General features: G+C 40.8%; 1 protein-coding gene across 2 annotated transcripts in view; it reads left to right on the plus strand.

Annotated features, from left to right (window-relative positions):
- The first annotated feature begins 2,703 nt into the window (after window positions 1-2,703).
- The window catches only part of SLC1A7 (solute carrier family 1 member 7), a 56,022-nt gene continuing 39,990 nt past the window's right edge, over window positions 2,704-18,735 (plus strand). The window contains exons 1-2 of one of the 2 annotated variants that reach the window (XM_054072427.1): window positions 2,704-2,998; window positions 4,059-4,138. In XM_054072427.1, coding sequence (XP_053928402.1) covers window positions 2,858-2,998; window positions 4,059-4,138 — 221 coding nt within the window. In that variant the 5' untranslated portion in view covers window positions 2,704-2,857. The remainder of the gene's footprint in view (window positions 2,999-4,058; window positions 4,139-18,735) is intronic. The other variant, XM_009561893.2, reaches the window with a different exon arrangement.

An 18,735-nucleotide genomic window follows, 5' to 3' on the forward strand; every position in this document is an offset into this window, starting at 1 on the left:
GGGAAAGCTGGAGAGGGGCTATACATAAAGGCTTATGGGGATAGGACGAGGGGGAATGGGTATAAATTGGAGAGGGGCATATTTAGACTGAACATTAGGAAGAATTTCTTCACGATGAGAGTGGTGAGACACTAGCACAGGTTGCCCACAGAAACTGTGGCTGCCCCATCCCAGCGCCAGGTTGGATGGGGCCCTGGGCAGCCTGATCTAGTGGGAGATGTCCCTGCCCATGGCGGGGGGATTGGAACTGGATGATCTTTAAGGTCCCTTCCAACCTAAACTATTCTATGATTCATCTTGGTTTGTATCAGAAACGGCGTGACCAGCAGGTCCAGGGAGGTGATTCTGCCCCTGTACCCAGCACTGTCGAGGCTGCACCTCGAATCCTGTGTTCAGTTCTGGGACCTTCACTACAAGAAAGATATTAAGGTCTTGGAGCGTGTCCAGAGAAGGGCAACAAAGAGGGTGAAGGGGTTGGAGAACAAGTCTTGTGAGGAGCGGCTGAGGAAACTGGGGTTGTTAAGCCTAGAGAAGAGGAGGCTGAGGGGAGACCTTATCACTGTTTACAACTACCTGAAAGGAGGTTGTAGAGAGGTTAGTCTCTTCTCCCAAGTGATAGGTGGTAGGACAAGATGGAATGGCCTTAAGGTGCATCAAGGGAGGTTCAGATTGGGCATTAGGAAAAACTCCTTCACAGAAAGGGTTCTCAAGCGCTGGAACAGCTGCCTGGGGAGTTGATCGTCCCTGATGATGATGACTCAGGGAGTCATCATCCCTGGAGGTATTTAAAAGGTGGGTAGATGAAGTGCTTAGGGATATGATTTAGTAGTGGACAGGTACAGTTGGACCTAATGATGTCAAACGTCTTTTCCAACCTAGGGATTCTGTGATGCTATGGTTCTATGATTCATCAGGGCTGGGCAACACGAGGGAGTGATCTCCATCAATCGCGTGCAGCCAGACAAGGAATAAATGATTATGTTAAGGGAATGAATTAGCTTAAGCAGTAATAAGAATAATAAGAATCATATCTTGGCCAGCTTGCAGTTAGAAAGAGCGTGATTGTAACAGGAATTTAGCTTGTTTACTAGGCGAAACCAGGAATAAATCAAGTATTGAAAGGACAGTCCTGCAGAAGGAACAAAGGACAGACCTGAGCTCACCAAGAGGACACAGTGTGGAAGGAGATAAGATAAGAAAAAGACAATCAGAGGCTTCTGAAGACACAAAGAAACTGTGATGTGCATACAAGAGTGGGTGAAAAACAATGGACATGTAACATGTTTCTGTGAATCTGTATGAATATGTGTGTTTAACCAGTATAAAAATCATGTAACCAGTCTCAGTAGTTGGACACAATAGGTAGATTAACCCATGTGTACCCCGGCACTGTTTATTAAAGGAATACCTGCTTAATAATCAAATTGGCATTGATTATTGGGTTTGGCTTTTCGCAGCATCAGCAGATGGAATAGATTTTCCACTTACATGCATATGTATAAACTTTCCTAGAAATCTTACGCACATTATGTTACTTTCCAAGGACTAATTCAAATGTTTTTATGAACTTCACAACAATCAAAACTCTTGCTAATTTGGAGCTGGCTCTATGTCTCTGCTTGACCTTGCATTTGAGATAGAAACTGCAAACAGAGGGGATCCCAGAAGAAGAGAAATCTTTTCAGCACAGGTCATACTTCACACAAGACATTATCATCTTCAAAGAATAAGCAGTGTCTGGAAAAATACTGTCTGAAAGAAAACATGCTATCAGAGAAAGAAAACATGCTGTCAGAGGGATGTTCTGTCTAACTTTCAGAAAACAATTACTTAGATGAAACGTAACTCTCCTTTAGCTTAAATAAAAAAATATTCCACTCTTTGTAATAGTAACTACTTCTTATATCAATACTCTATGGAATATTTTCCATAAAACCAGTGAATCCTCTTAGAATAACCCAGGACCCACAGAAGAGTTTTGGTGAGAGCGTGGCATGATGAACAGCTAGGGCAGTGTTTTTTTTGTCAGATACTCGCTAGCATCGAAATCAGCGTTAGGACTGAGTGCGGACACAGCAAAGGAAAGGAAAGCAATCCCTGTGGCTTAGTCTGGTAATCCTCTGAAAGTAAATTGGCCGTACTCTAATCAACATAGTGGTTGGAAGAAAAGTGAAATCATTTCACTTCCAAGATAATAAACACCAAAAGCCAGAAGGTATCCTTGTATGTTTCAGCACACAGCTGTTTTCTGTTTGATCCGTGTCCCTCATGCTGCCTATTTATCCCTTTTTTTTTCTCACATGAAAACAAAAAAACCTCAAGCCTGCTTTAGTTAATGAAGTTCAGTTTCACCTAGCTTGCCCTGCTGTGATAGTCCAGTTCAAAATGTTACCTGCTCTGCCCTTTAGAAAAACTGCAGTAACATTACTTTTACCCACTGAATGCATGGCTGGCAAGGTTCCCTTTCTGGGTTTGGATGTCCAGACACCAAACTGGAGAGACCAAGGAATGCACTCAAACACCGTCTTCCTCCCAGGAGCGTTGCTTTGTTTTGAACTAGTCTTGTTTTAGAAATACTACTGCATTCTGTTCTAATTTTCCAGAGCCCCCTAATCTTCTTCCAGGCTCTTAATGATGTAGTCGATAATAGGATTGTTGGTATTAATTTGGAACAATAATGCCGGCTGCTTGCTTGGTGGCTATTGGCAGAGGGGTGACCTTGCAGGTCAGCTAAGCAGAACTGGAAGTGCTTTGATCTGATCTATACAGAGCTAGGTCTGCCCACCCGAACAAGAGGAGCAAGTGAATTCTCTCTCCATGGGATGCTGATTTTTCTCCAAAGAGCACAGAGGACAGCATGGCAGTGGCTTTTGATGCAATCCTTGCTCGGATCAAGGATGTTTGTAAAAGAAATGGTTTGCTTATCCTCTCGGTGTTGTCGGTCACCATTGGCTGTCTTCTTGGATTCTTCCTGAGGACAAGGCGGCTCTCCCAGCAGGTACGTGTGGCACAGCAGCATATTGCTGCACAGAAAATACCGTACTTACATAACAAAAGACATAGCAACTCGTGGAACTTCAAGGTGGGCTTGTGAAGATAAAAAGCATATATATGTATTTGTTAGATTTGTTTATTCTCATATGTTTGTTAATCTACACTGGTCTTTGGGTCTTTTCACACATTCTTAAACAATGCTTGCAAAGGATGTCTTTAAGAAACCCAGTAACTCTAGCTTGAGAACATTATAATGTTGCAAGTCTGGATAATGATAAGTCCATGCTTAAGATAGATGAAATGTAGCATCTAATATACACCTTGTAGTGCAATATTTTCATGGGATTTTGTATTACTTTGGAATATTTATGTCTAAGGAAAACACTAAGAATTTTTTTCATTTTCAGATGTACAGAGGTACGGGTGTTTATATTACACCAATGGTATTTTGTATTAATGAATTTGAGAATTCCCATCATTAACAGTGTTATTAAAGTCACCAGGGGATTTCTCCCCTAGCATACTTCAAGTAAGCCGTTTGCAGATATTCATTTCTTTCTGTATTAGTCAGAGAGGGCAACATGCATTGCTGAATGCATAAACAATGAGTAAAATGTAATTCTGTAGCACAAATTATAAATCTAAATTAAAAAAACTTCATTTAGTCAGGCTAAACTAAAACAATTCTGTGTTTTGCTGCTGCTAGTGACTGTCTGAACATCTTTTATGTCCAAGCAGTAGCTTCATAGACATGCAGGAAAACACACAAAATGCAGAATGAAGAGATTATTCAGGGCAACCAATTAACAGTAGTCCCCAAGAGATGGCATATTTTATTGTTGTCTTCCTTGTAAAAGAATGAAGTGTAGTGTGTTTTTTGAATTATAACATTATATGTAACGTAATTGATTTTAAAATGATTGTTTAAAGCCTGCTATGATTGACACCTTATATACCAGAGCTGCACACTTTACCAGTGTTACCTAACACACAGCTCTAGCAGGATTCATGAAGACAGATAGTCTTTCTCTCGAAACAATAAGCATCTTTCCATATATTTCTAGGAAATTAGTTATTTCCAGTTTCCTGGTGAGTTGCTGATGAGGATGCTGAAAATGTTGATTCTCCCACTGGTTGTCTCAAGGTAAGTAAGGACAATGATTGTTTCAATAACAGTTGAAGTTTCCTAAATGAGACATGTCTTCACTACTATTTTAGTTTTAATTCAGTTGTCAAAGTGCTAGAAGCATTACTGACTGCTGTACATTCATATTTATACTGGAGCTATGGAGTGGTTTTTTAATCAATAGGATCATTTCCACAATACCTCATCTAGGTATTATTTGCTTAAAAACTAATGGTTTTCTTAAGTTGATGCCTTTTCTTTCCTTGGAATGGAAGGACTTTTTCCTTCAAGCTAAATAGAAGATATATATATGGAATAAATAACCCATCTTAACAAAAGCTTACCTTAAATCTAAATAATTTAAATAATACACTATATAAATAAGATTTAAAAATACAATTAATTTGTAGTCTTTTGCAATATTTTGAGAGATGTGTCATAGTATGATGAATACTGAAAAAACTCCGTGTCTCCAGTGAACTAATAATATATGCCTGGCTTCAGCTGGAAGTGAAAGTGGTTTTTTATTACATGAAAGGCAGAATCTTTAATGATGCCACCTTATCAGTAGCAGAGTTAATGATCTAGATCCTGGTACTGATAGATAGTGGTTGTGGTTGTCTCTGCACTGAGCAGGGGTAACTTCAGATAGGTTTTTCTCCCCTGTAAGTTTGACTGTCTTCCAGCTGACTACAGTCACCAACAAATGCTAGTTGGATGGGAAAAGCTCTCTCATGTGCCTAATGCTGAGAGAAGGTACAGGGAGGAGTGGAGAGTAACAAAGCTAACTTTACCAGATCTGAGGAAAAATCCTTGCAATATTTGATGCCTTTCCTTGAAGCCTCAGCTTCTGGAACCTGATACATACACCAAAACGTTATCTTCCACTTCAAGGAAAAAAATAAGTTCCTAGACTTCAGGTCACTGAGAGTTGTTGAAAATTAACACAGCCCAGCACTAATTGTATTTTTAAATCATATGCCCTCTCATGGTTTTTCACAGAATGAAGCTGAGTCATGGTGCTTTGTGCCTGAAACTGGCCATATGACCATAGACTCATACCTGGTTCTGTCCTGGCTCACGCAGCTGCAGAACAGCAAGGCAAAACATGTTAAGATATTTTCTTCAGAAGTGGAAGTAGACTTTTCCAAGGGAAACAAGAATCTCACATGAGGAAGTGACATAGTAAGGAAGACAGGAAAGGGCTGCAGCAAAGTCATGTGCCCTTCCCTAGAATATATAGTTCTTTAGATCCTCTTGTGTTTTTTAGAGATGTCAGGAAGAGCAACGGCACAGTAGGGCTGCTAGAGCTGCCCTGACACAGCCCGTGATGGCTCTCGGTTACCTATAGGTGTGTCAGGAGTGAATCTCTGATCTGCACTGTTAGAACTGATAGGCTCCATCCTCTGGGGAAGAAAGAGTAGAAACTTACAGATCTTGAAAGGGATTAACTCTCCTTGCAAAACACTATGAGCCTATCTCTTGTATAACAAATGAACCATTACTTGCTATTGCATTATGAAATTTCAGATTTTTGCAAGCAAAAAGTACTGCAGATGTAATTAAATTCTTGTACGCCCCCCTCCCCCCCCCCATTTTACAAGTACAGTCTTCCCACATACATTTCACAAAATCAGTAAATCGATGCTCTTTGTTTTACCCAACTCTGTCTCAGCTCCCTAAGTGCTGTATCCCAAAGCTCCTCTCCCTGTTTCCGATGTCTCCTGTCACTTGTGGTCTTACTTTTTGTTTTCCCTCAGGCAGAAAAATCTTTAAAAAACAAGCACCAGTAAAATGTGCCTGCCAGTTGGAGCCCTCCATGATCTTTTGTTTTTGTTGTGGTGTGGGCCTTCACTAAGGATGGGGATTGATATTATTTCAGTTATCTACTTACATAAAGAATCTTCATAGCATCATATAATGTCTCTAAAAGAATATATATTGATTCCCCGATCCTGCGCCTGAGGTTTAGCTCTGTTCATACATAGTAGTATCCACTAACTGTCTTGTGTATAGAGTTTGCTCTTCCTGGTGACAAGTACAGGCACTCACATAACCAAGGATGCCGCTTCTATTAGCAACATAAAGAAAGAAATTAAAACAAACAGTTTGACAGTTTGTATCTGCTCTAGGAATGCTCAGTAAGGGAGCGTTACAAGATCAAATTTTAGACCCTGCATTTACCAGATGTACAGTACTTATTATAGGTATAAACATTGGATGCTACTTTTAAACCTGGGAATGGGAATATTAAGAGAGCTCGGAGAGAACAGGAGCCAAATCTGAATTCATAGGTACATGCTTAGATTCTGCCTAAAAATAAGGGGATCTCCTCAACAAGCCTGGAAGATCGACTGCAGATCTGAAGTTCCCTGATTCTCTTTGGGACAGAGTCCTTGATCCTCATTTGGCAATTGCAATCGAAGTAATATATTTTCTCCCTTATATACAAAAGATTTTAGCAAATATCCTAGGCTTTCAAACAGGCACACACGTGTGGCAGTGACAGAGGTGAATCTCACTGCATCCTGCCCTGAGTCCTCTGATATGTTTAAAAACCCATGGTCCAGGTCTTCAAGCATGCATCTGCTGGACAGCTGATCCAAGGTGTTCAAGTTTGTGAAAGCATCTTTTCTTCCAACTGATGCCTTCCCCGGTGTGGAGGCTCATTCTGTCTTACACCCTATAGCCAGGAGGTGGCTCTGTCTAGAAGAGAGAGGAACCACAAGTCCTTGTGGATGCTCCAGTGCAAAGAGGACCTGTGTGTCTAGGAGGCTTTTATCCCAGCCGTTTTCTGATAGTGCTGCCTATTCGGAAAACAGTACTATCTCTGCTCTCTTTCACCGTGCTTAATTATGAACTCCTCCTGCTGTGTATCCTCCAGCTACAGGTAGTGCTTTTAGGACAAGCTGTTTGGCAGAGATGCCTGTGCATCACTTTGATTTCTCAACTTCTTAAATGCTTGAAATAATCAAATCTGATGTCCATGTCTTTGTGCCTCACACGAAGCAGAAACTGTCAGAGGAACAAACACTTGACTTTCCCATTAATATCTGCTCACATTTGCTAGAGGTAGTGTAAACCCTCCAACCAGATCCTGCGTGTGCCAGCAGTGCCAGGCGTGGGTGCTGCCTCGAGCTCAGGCCAGCCGTGCTGGGAGGTACTGTGCTGTTATTCACGAGCTGTCACCTCCCTTTGGAGCATCTTTGTCCCTGTGTCTATTCCTGCCCCATTGTCTTCATCTCAGGTTACCAGTTTTGTACTGATCAACTTCCAGCGGGCCAGAAGCTTGGTTTTCAGTAAGCACAACTGCATTGATTACATTTTTGGGAGGCCGTTACTGAAACCTAACCTGCTACAGCTTCATATCTTGTTGTGACTGAGGTTTTGAAGAAGCTGCAAACTCTGACTAAAAAATTTACCACTGCTGAGGTGTTTATGACGCCTCTTTTTGGCATGGATTCTTTTCAGGAGGCAGAGAGCTTATGCTGTAGCATTTACTAAGAAAGGCAATTCAGCTCTCTGTTCAAAAAGCAGAGGTGCCAGGGGCTCGCAGAGGAGGAGGAGGTCTGCTTCCCAGTGCGCTGCAGAGCGCTGGGCAGGCAGAACCACCATGTGCACCACACCTCCAGCACCTTTAAAGATCCATTGCAAAATGCATGTGCTGCAGATCTGCCAGGCAGGCTGGAGAAGAGGCAGGACCTGCAGACCCTGGTTCTTATGGCAAGATAATACTAGAAGCGCATGGTTTATTTCTTGCCTGTATTCAGCCATATAGTTTCAGACCTTACAGGAACCTAATTCTGTCCTTCAGAGCCTTCCAACCCCGCTGTGTAATTGGAGAGAAAAATTAATTTTGATATTATTAGTAAGGGAGTTTGCATAAGCCTTAACTCTTCAGAAAAGGAGGCTAAAGCCAGAATTATACAGGTTTCCACCAGCTAAACCTATTGAGTCTTATATGTCTACTCATATATGATATAGAATATTGCATCCTTTATTTCAGCACATCCTTGTTTATATGATTAAGCTTTTATCTGGTAGTAGTTATAGGGCCCAGGTTTCTAAGACTGATTAACAGTAAGCAGTGAGACTGGTTGTGTGAAAGACTCGTCAGGGCAGAATTGAACTGTTCAGCTGTCTAACAGCCTCAAACCCCCAGTGAATATTCCATTTAGAAAAAGCAATTGTTTTGTTTAAGCTTAGGATAATTTTTACATTTTTAATGTATTTGCCACTCACTGTTTTCTAGACAATTAAGAAATAATGTCTAGCAGATATTTGATCCTTTTCCATGGGCAGAATTCATTAAAGATTTTTGCCTTTATAATCAGATCTAAATAACTTATTTGACTTTCAGTTTTTAAAACAGTAAAGCTTGTTCTGCTACGTATGTGGTGCCAGATACAAGCAGATGTATGCTAATAAAATTTTATATTTATTTGAATGCTGATTTGAGGGTAATAATAAACAATTGTTACTATTGGGGTTTTGTTGCTGAATTAAATATGATATGCTAAATATAGAACTGTCTTTCTTTAAGGGGATTCCTGTGTCCATAATGCCATCAGTTCTGATAATCCCTTATCCTTCTGCTCACATTCCCGAGGGGGTCATTCTTACTCATGCTGTTAAAGCCTAGCATTTAATTATTCTGCTCCACTATAGTGCCCTTTTCCCCATATATTTTTTTTCCATAGTTCTCTGATTTGGGGAATGCATTTTAACATCCCATGAATTAAAAATATTGCTCATTCTGTTTTAATGGAATTTTGTCATTGTTCAGCAGTTCTGGGCCATACCAGATTTTGCCTCTCAGGACTCATTAGTTACATTTGAAGAGCTGGCAACTATACAAACTGTGCAAGAGGATGTGGAGATGCTCTGGGTGCAAGCAGATGTGAACTCACTTAGCCCTTGAGCCAAACTGGGCAGACTGCTGCAGATCCATGCCGGAAGCCTTATAGCCGCATTAGCGTGGCTCTGCGCCCAAGCTCGTATGCAAGGGACTAATGGCTATATGGCTTCCGGACCGGCCTTGGCAGATCAGAGTGAAGGCAGAGCGAGTTCATGTCTGCCTGCAGTTGTCTGTGCAGACATACGCTAAGTAACTGCACAGCATCAGGATAGTCTTTAGAAGTCCAGGTTTTGGTTAAAAACATGCTGTGAGACAGACCATGAACTTGAGTAAGTTGCGTCTTGCACTTTTGCTTCTGTCAGCTGTAGATTAAACTGGTAACAGACCACACACTGGCAATCATTTGTCTGTTTTACTACTTAGGCTTACAGTTTGTTAATCTTACACTCAGAGGGCAGTACTGGAATTTGCAATCTAAATCTTTTACCATGGTTATAAATCAGTGCTGATATGGTCAATATAATGTCTGTTCAGAAGGAAAATATGGATTTCTAAAAGGCTATGAAATCTATTTTCTTCCTTATTTATCATTAAATTTAAAACAAGAGGACAGCCAAAACTAGTTTGCTCAATAACAGTGGTATATGTGAATGACAATATGTGCGGTACTATTTCTTCTAATCCATTCCTGGTACTGAGAGAAACTTTCTATGTTCTCTTGGCAAGTTCATGTAATTTAATGGAAGACTGAGTAGGAAAGGTAAGATAACATAAGCCTCTGGTCAATTTTGGCTTGGTCTTTTCTGCTATGTATGAGTTAAACTATTCCCTCTGGTCATTCTTTTCTAAATACCAGTCACTTTGTTCTTATGCTTGTGCGGCTGCCAGATTGGGGCATAATCAAGTGCAATCAAATTTACCTACTGTATTATCTAGTGAGGTGTTCAGGACCAGCTATGAAAAGCTGCCTGCAGCTCTCGGAGGAGCATGCTCAGCACAGTGCTTTATAATGGACCAAAGCAGCTATATTTTTTCATAGAATTAAATTGCTCTTGGAAACACAGGGCTTTTTCTTGATTTTATTAGACTCTGGATTTTTCCCTCTATTTTACCTGTGTTGCTTTGCTAATAGAAAAGTATCGGCATTCCGCAACAGCTCTTCCCCAACAGAGGAGGAGGACCTTCTGCTGGGTTAGTGTGGGAAAATCTATGTGAAGTGTATCACGTGTGTAAAATGTCCCATTTCTGAACTACCTGACATGTATCACCACAATGTAAATAATAAAAATGCATCTCACCCCCGTGAAGCTGTTACTAAGATATGCAATCTACAGTCTTTATTGTGCAGAGTCAGTGCAGAGATGTGAGGTTTCAGGAGATGATGAGAGGGGATAAATATATTTGCTTCCAGAGTGAAAAGCAAAACAGTACTTGGATGAAACTGAAAGGGAAGGATTACTCAAGGGTAAGAAGAACTGGTCAGAGGGCAATCTCACTCGACACCCCTGTACTATTTTAAATTTTCCGTATGGCTATTACATTACAGAACTGATGTTGGATTACCCCAAAAGTTCTCCAAAGGATGCTTTGAGATTGCCTGAGTTTATAGAGGAAAATTCCATTCTAACTTCTTAAGAAACCTTATTAAGAATCCCTTCTCTGTGCCTCAGACATCACCAGAGATTTCACTACGTTATAATCTCTAACACTATCAAGGTACTTAGCTGTATTTAGGAATGCAAGATCTAATGAGCAGATCCATGTCTTCTAGTGTTTTCTTTTGCTTGTGCAACCTAGAGATCCAGACTGTTTCAGTGAAAACTGACTTGTTGCAGTTATACATGTTGTAATGACAAAATTGGACCAAGTCAGTACAGATTATTTAGGCAGTGTCAGTAGGGACCCAGTGATGTGAAGTAGACCTCTATGGTGACAAAGTGAACGGGTATGGAAAGCACTGAAGTGATTACACATGGGGTATGAGCAGTTTGTGACCTGGCAGGATTTTTCTGTAGTGCTCCAAGAGCTCTAAAATACTCAGTGTCTCACAAAAGGAATGGCAATGACGTGTGGAGCTTGAGGGGCTGGCTGGATTCCTTCTGTTTCCTTAGGACAGAAATTTGTGTGAACTACAAACAGTTGAAGAAATCCAACATTTCTTTATAATCTGAATTTGTGTTTCAAACCCTTTTGCCTTTATCTTAATCTAAAAACACTTGAAAGGATCAATGGAACAGAACATCAAGTATTATTAAGACTCTTTCCACAGTTGTGAAGCTGCACATTTCCATTTGCATCTTGACCTTTGACTTCAGGGAATACTTTCTACTTATCAGAAAAGCTAACGTTGACAAGCCAGCCTGAATTGTGTGAGCCATACTACAATGTCTCAGATCTCCTTTGACAGTCAGTGATAGAAGGTTGTTGTTGGTCCCTTCCAGCATTCACAGAGGTATCACAGTAGCCTCACGTATTGGCCTACTCAGGAGGAGGCAGTGACGGAATAGCTGTTGGACGTTGATCTTCACTGTGTGCTCTACAAAGTCTGGTCTTGTGTACGTTAGTCTGTAAAAACAGATCTCCTATTGCACGCTACAAAAATACAATGCATAATGTGAATTCCTGGCAGGATTTTTGCTATATAGGTCAGTTTATCATTAACAGTTAGAAACGTTTTCTTATCTGTAGAGTAGGAGTTTTAAGGACTGGCTGTGGAAAGGGTGTTAGAAACCAGGAGGTGGATTAGTTTTCTCAAGCTGTCCTAGATATCTTTCTTGTAAGAAAGAACCCTTAGAAATCCTCAGTGAAATTTCACAAAACCAGAATGATACATGGATTGGGAAGAATCTGAGGATTCCTGTTTTTTAAAGGAGTGCCTCCTGGAAATAGTATTTTTAATAAATTTTGTATAATTATAAATTAACAAATTATATTAAAAAAAAGTGGCCTCCACATTTTGTGTAAAAAATAAATCTATTTCAGTTTTATAAAGAATTATTTTGAAAACCAGAATCTCAAACAGCTGCATGTAATGATGTTCTAGAAATGTAGATTGGGTTTCTTTTGTAGATTTCAGTTTCTTTTCCAACAGCCTTGTTTTAGAATTAAACAGTCACTGCAAGCAGTGTATTGCAAACAGCAAGATCTTCTAACTTGTTATTCATTGTTGGAAGATTTTCCATCATGCCTGACACCTTTGAGCTTCCACTGTATTTAGTAAAATAGCTGTATACTGAGGCTGTCTGAAAAGTTAATTCACATTTCAAGTGCTGTTTACACCTGATAATCTCACCATACACAAATTGCCGCAACAGCCCTATTTATAAAACAGCTTTGGTTTTTTTTCTTTTGAAGTTGTTTTCATTTATACCAAGATATCTAAACTTTAAAAATGCTGCTTCTTATTAGTTGATTTTCAAAGGAGATGAACCTTAGTATCCCTGGACCTTGAGGAGGATTCTATCCTTCTTGCCTCCTTTGAAAATCAGGCTGTAATATTTTGAAACTTTTAATAATACATGAAATTGGGGATCTTTCTACTGGCTACAAGTGATAATGATATCTCCTTAGTTGTGTTCAGATCAGCAGAAGCCTGTTAGTACACCAAGAATCTGCAAAACTATTGGAGTCTGAGTAAAATTCACAGAGAGCCTAGGTGTCACTTCATTGCCTGTCTGGCTGTACATGAACATACGCAGAAAGTGTTCATCTGTACAAATGGGCTGCCCTTCTACGAGTGCACAACACATACCCGATCTAGCTTAGTTCATGGTGTGAATATGGATTATTGCAGGATTTTATCTTGCTCTCTACTTAGGCAAATAATGTCATGTCCTGGCATCGCTCCGAAGTGGGTGGATGACACTGAAGGTGTAGGGTGGCAGCAGCTTCCAACCACAATGCCACTGGGTTGTCTGTAACATATGTGCAGGTACAGATCGACAGATGTGCTAAGCAGCTGTTTGCCCACGAATGGGCAGGAGACCTTTTTTCTGTGCAGTGGGATATGACATCTGGAGATGAAAAACTAAACTGTAATGTATCACTGTAAGTAAGAGCAGACCATATAGGGTGAAGCAGAGACAGTGACAGCCCTCCCACATGTACCGTTGCCTTTCTGGCATGTGATGAGAGCAGCAGGCTTCTCTGTCACAGCCATGGTGGTGTCTTGCTCTGTAGGTATTCTGTCATGTTAAAAGAAAGCAAAAGAACATCCTGGAAAGAAAAAGTCATTCTATTCCCTCTTTTTCACTGCTGAAATAATTTTAACTAGACTAAAAGACTAAGAGCAAAATCAACGATTAAAGTATAGAGAACGCCAGAGAAAGTTTCTTCTCTCTTTCTCTCATGACTGTAAAGAGTCTTATTTCCTTTGTTGTAAACTCCTCCTCCATGGAAATGAAGCAGCCTGTCATGAAATCACAGATAGCTGGGCACAGATGAGGAAAAGTCTGCAAGGGCCACTTCAGGTGTATCTTTCTTCACTGTGATTTGTTTGTATTTGTTTAATAAAGTGCCTTAATTTCTCTGTTTCCTTGTCTGTAAAATGGAGACATTGCCTGCCTGTATGATAGTACGTCATATTAGTAAAGCATTTTAAGATGATTGAATGGCTTGTGCTGTGGAAATGGAGATTATTACCATGTTGAAACTTGAAGGCACTGACCTTGACAAAAAGGTAAGCGACAGTCTGCCTCCATGATCAAGCAGCATTAGTGAAGCTGGCACTTCACTTTCATGATGCTCAACTGTAATATAATCATCTCTAATGTAGCCGTTAGAGAAGCTTCCCAGCATCACAAGGAGAACTTGCTGAGGAAGGTCTTTTCTATGATTTGCAATTACAAAATGAGAATGTGAGAGAGGGTATGGGATGAATGAAAACAAACATGATTCTAGGAACAACTGCTGATGGTTAATACTTGACCATTACTTCTTGACAGGATTAATGTCTTTCTAATCACACTAATCCCTTCTGATAACTTTATCCATAATCCATCTATTTCAAAGCAACATCCAGATGGCTTCTGGTGGAGAGGAAGACAAAATAAATATGCAGAATGGGGTCTTGACAAATCTTTTTTTTCTCCTTCTGAGAATATAGGTTTTGATCTTGCTACAGGTCAAAAAAATGATGGAATAATAAAACCCCAAGCAAACTGGTCTAGACAGCAGAAAGAAAGCCACAGGAAGGTCATTTCTACATGTAATTGGAACAATCTATGCAGGAGATAAAGAGGTCATGGGGCTACTTAGTTTACTATGGTGTCTGTTGTTATATTGGGCACCAGATGATTCAAAGCAAGGTGCAAGAAACCTCTCAAATTATAGTAATCAGAGATTTCTTTTAAATCATGTGCTACAAGATTTAATATATCATCCAAAACTTGTTAACACATATTTTGGGAGCCTTAGGCTTGACACAATTTTTTTTCTATACAAACTACAAAATGGTCCCTAACTATGAAATTACACTTTTGTGGAAATTTTTTTGCCAGATTGATTAAATGAGTGATATGTACTACAATTCTTCAAGAAAGCTGCATGTTGGTTTTCATTGTCTTAATCCTGTTTTATCCATTTGGCAATAATTAAAATATGCTATGGAAGCTACACAGGAAACACATGTGTGGAAGATACTTAGCTACATAGGAAGTCAAATGTTTTTAAGCTATGAATCAAATATGTGTCAAATATTAATAAAATATGGAAGAGATCCTCCTAGAAACTATACTAAAGCACACTGGGGGGGGGGGGGGGGTGATTAGTGGCAGTCAGCATGGCCTCACCAAGAGCAAGTCCTGTCTGACCAGCCTAGTGACTTTCTGTCATGGGGTAACCACATCAGTGGACACAGGACAATGGATGTGATCTATCTGGACTTCTGTAAAGCCTTTAACACAGTCCCCCACAACATCTTTCTCTCTAAATTGGAGTGATATGGATTTGATGGGTGGACTGTTTGGTGGATAAGAAATTGGTTGGATGGTCATATTCAGAGAGCAGTGGTCAATGGCTCAATGTCTAGATGGAGATCCGTGATGAGTGGTGTCCCTCAGGGGTCCGTACTGGGACCAGTGATGTTTAATATCTTCATCAGTGATATAGATGGCAGGATGGAGTGCACCTTCAGCAAGTCTGCAGATGACACCAAGCTGAGTGGTGTCCCAGAATGCCAGGATGATGGTATGTCATCCAGAGGGACCTGGACAAGCTGGAGAAGTGGGCCTGTGTGAATCTCATGAAGTTCAACAAGGCCAAGTGCAAGATCCTACACCTGGATTGGGGAAGTCTGTGCTTTCAATATGAGATGGGGGATGGTGTGACTGAGAGCAGTCCTGCAGAGAAGTAATTGGGGGTGCTGGTTGATGAGAAGCTCAGCATGAGCCAGCAATGTGCACTCACAGCCCAGAAGGCCAACCGTGTCCTGGGCTGCATCAAAAGTAGTGTGGCCAAGCAGGTCAAGGGAGGTGATTCTGCCCCTCTATTCCTCTCTTGTGAGCCCTCACTTGAAGTATTGTGTCCAGTTCTGGAATTCTCAACATAAAAAGGATATGGAGCTCTTGGAATGGGTCCAGAGGAGGGCTACAAAGATGATCAGAGGGCTGGAGCACCTCCCATATGAGGACAGGCTGAGAGAGTTGGGCTTGTTCAGCCAGGAGAAGAGAAGGCTTCAAGGAGACCTTATAGCGACCTTCCAGTACCTGAAGGGAGCTACAAGAAAGCTGAGGAGGGACTTTTTATAAAGGCGTGTAGTGATAGGACTAGGGGGAGAGGCTATAAATTGGAGAGGGGCAGATTTAGACTAGACGTAAGGAAGAAATTCTTCACAATGGAGGTGGTGAGGCCCTGGCACAGGTTGTCCAGGGAAGTTGTGAATGCCCCATTCCTAGAGGTGTCCAAGGCCAGGTTGGATGGGGCCTTGGTCAGCCTGGTCTAGTGGGACATGTCCCTGTCCATGGCAGGGGAGTTGGAACTAGATGATCTTTAAGGTCCTTTCCAACTCAAACCATTCTATGATTCTATGATTCTATGTCATAGGAACACCTTTGTTCAGACTTAGAAGCAGCTTGGGAAACTGCTGGGGAAGTTTTTATGTAGCCAAGAGTGTCTGATGAAAATTAGATTTAAAGGGAAAACCTGAACATGATACAGTGATCTTAAGTTGAACCATCTGGAAGCTTATTCCTCCTGACTTCTCTATTCCCTAGGAAATAAGAAAAGTACTTTTTCTTGTTATTCTTTGGCTACAGTATGTGAGTATTAGAGCTCAAGAGATCAACAGTGAGGAACTCCTGTGATGTAGCAGTGTATTAGTTACTTCATACAATAATTATGATAATCAATATGTCTCTTAATCTTTATGTCTCCTGTCATGTTCCCTCTGTCATCAGACATATGAAGCCAAATGAAAAATAGTTAGGGAGTGATTACTGTCTGATCCCAACATTTCTTTCTGAAAATGATTCTGAGCGGCTTCTGAGCTTAAAATCACATGACCAGTGTTACTCCATAGCCTTTGGAGAACTGCTTCCACTGGTCCCTTCTTAAAACTGAGCATTGTAGGCCATGAAAATCACAGGGCTTTGTCTGAACCCAGACCTCTGTCCATACCTCTGTCACACCACAGTTACCCCTGTTGCACCTCCATAGTTAATTACTTTTGAGAACTTTCTCATCACAGCATGAACCGAGCATGACTTTATCTGGTGACAGGATAATCTCATTACAGATGATGATCTTGTTAATGAATATCCCCAAGACAGAGCAATCTCATTATTAGCCCCCTCAGGATTTGTCACCTAAGAGCCAATGTATGGTTAGATTCTAGCCACACAACATCCTCCCAAATCTTAGCAGCCCATTGTCTTCAGGCTGGGGTAGCAGCCCCAAAAGCACTTGAACCACTGGACATGCATTTAGACTTTTGTCACTAAATCCTTCTGGACATACTCCTCGGGTGAACAATCAAGAAATTTCAAGTGCTATGGGCAGGGTTCATCTCCCCGTTGTTCTATAGAACAAACACAACACGGCAACATCAAGGGCAGTAGAAAGAGTGTGGCTTTACCACATTGATAGTGGCTTCAGGGCAGCACCAGGAAGAGAAGCGTACTGTCTGTCTCCTCAGTAGTGCCCTCTCCAAGTAATCCTTCTGCACAGTGTCCTACCTACAAGTTACAGATCTGCTGGTAAACAGTCAGGCCTTCATACCACTGGAGTTTGTTTCCATGCATAACGGATATTTAAAGAACACAGAAAATTATTACCATGAAAAATATCCATCTAGTTAAAAATCAACCTGATTTTCATTTTTCCTTTTTTTTTTTCTGGGAAGGTTAGGGTGGAGGGTGGAACAGGGCTGGAGTCTAGTACAATGTAAATATCTCCTTTGCATATCAAGGAGCTGCTGATCTGGCTCAATGGCTTGTGAAACATCAGCCTGTGAGAAGAGTCCAGTCCTAGAAATCTAATTACAACATAGAGATTGCTTTACAGAAAACTATCACATTGGTTTGAGATAAATGTTTGTAACTCAACTGCTTTCTCAAACATGTTTTAGAATATTTACTCTTCCATACTGATCCATCCAAAGGAAATTCTGAAGAAATAGGTATCATTGGTGCTAAATTTTTTTTAGCATCTAGTGCTGTGTTTGCACACAGTGCTTTACAGAGATGCAGAAAGGTGGAATTTTTGTCAAATACAATGATAAAAGAGAGGGAAAAACAAAGGTTACAAGAGTGAGAGTTATCAAGATGCTCAATTTCTAAATGTTCTATATTACAGGGCAACCAATGTTTCCCTTGCTCCTGTAGTGTTAACAAAACCCACGCTAGATGAGAGTTTGGCAGTGCAGGAAAGCAATACATTTTCTTAATTAATCTAGTGGATAGCAGGAACCTGAGCACTAAATCCCACGCATTTGATTTTATTAAATCTACTATAAAGGTTAAGCTGCACTTTAGCATTGACTGTAGACAGCCTCACTCAGCAGTGAGGTCAAGGAGATCTCATGCAAGGAGGTGCAGCTTAGTAAATGACTGTTTATGAGGAAAGGCCTGATAAATTGTTCCGTTTTGATGAGAAATCTAGGCAGTGGGGCACACCAAATAGTAAATGTAATATTTTATTTTACCTGCAGTTTTCCTGAGATGTATGCTATGAAAAGTTTACAGAGAATTATTCATAGAATGATAGAATCATTTAGGATGGAAAGGGCCATTAAGGTCATCGAGTCTAACTGTTAATCTGGCTAACACAGCCAAGTCCACTAATAAATCATGTCCCTAGGCACCACCTCACATCTTTTAAATTGCTCCAGGGATGGTGACTTCACCACTTCCCTGGGCAACCTGTTCCAGTGCTTGATAACACTTTCAGTGAAGAAATTTTTCCTAATGTGCAATCTAAACCTCTGCTGGCACAACCTGAGGCCATTTCCTCTCATCCTATCCATTGTTACTTGGGAGAAGAAACCAACACCCACCTCACCACAACCTTGTCTCTGGCAGTTGTAGAGAGCAATAAAGTCTCTCCTCAGCCTCCTCTCCTCTACACTAAACAGCTGCAGTTTCCTCAGCTGCTCCTCATTAGACTTGTGCTCTGGGCCCTTCACCAGCTTCGTTGCCTTTCTCTGGAGGCGCTCCAGCACCTCAATGTCCTTCTTGTAGTGAGGGGCCCAACACCGAACACAGCATTTGAGGCGCAGCCTCACCAGTGCCAGGTACAAGGGGATGATCACTTCTCTAGTCCT

The sequence above is a fragment of the Cuculus canorus genome, chromosome 8, assembly GCF_017976375.1.
Source record: "Cuculus canorus isolate bCucCan1 chromosome 8, bCucCan1.pri, whole genome shotgun sequence".
NCBI classification, from domain to species: domain Eukaryota; kingdom Metazoa; phylum Chordata; class Aves; order Cuculiformes; family Cuculidae; genus Cuculus; species Cuculus canorus.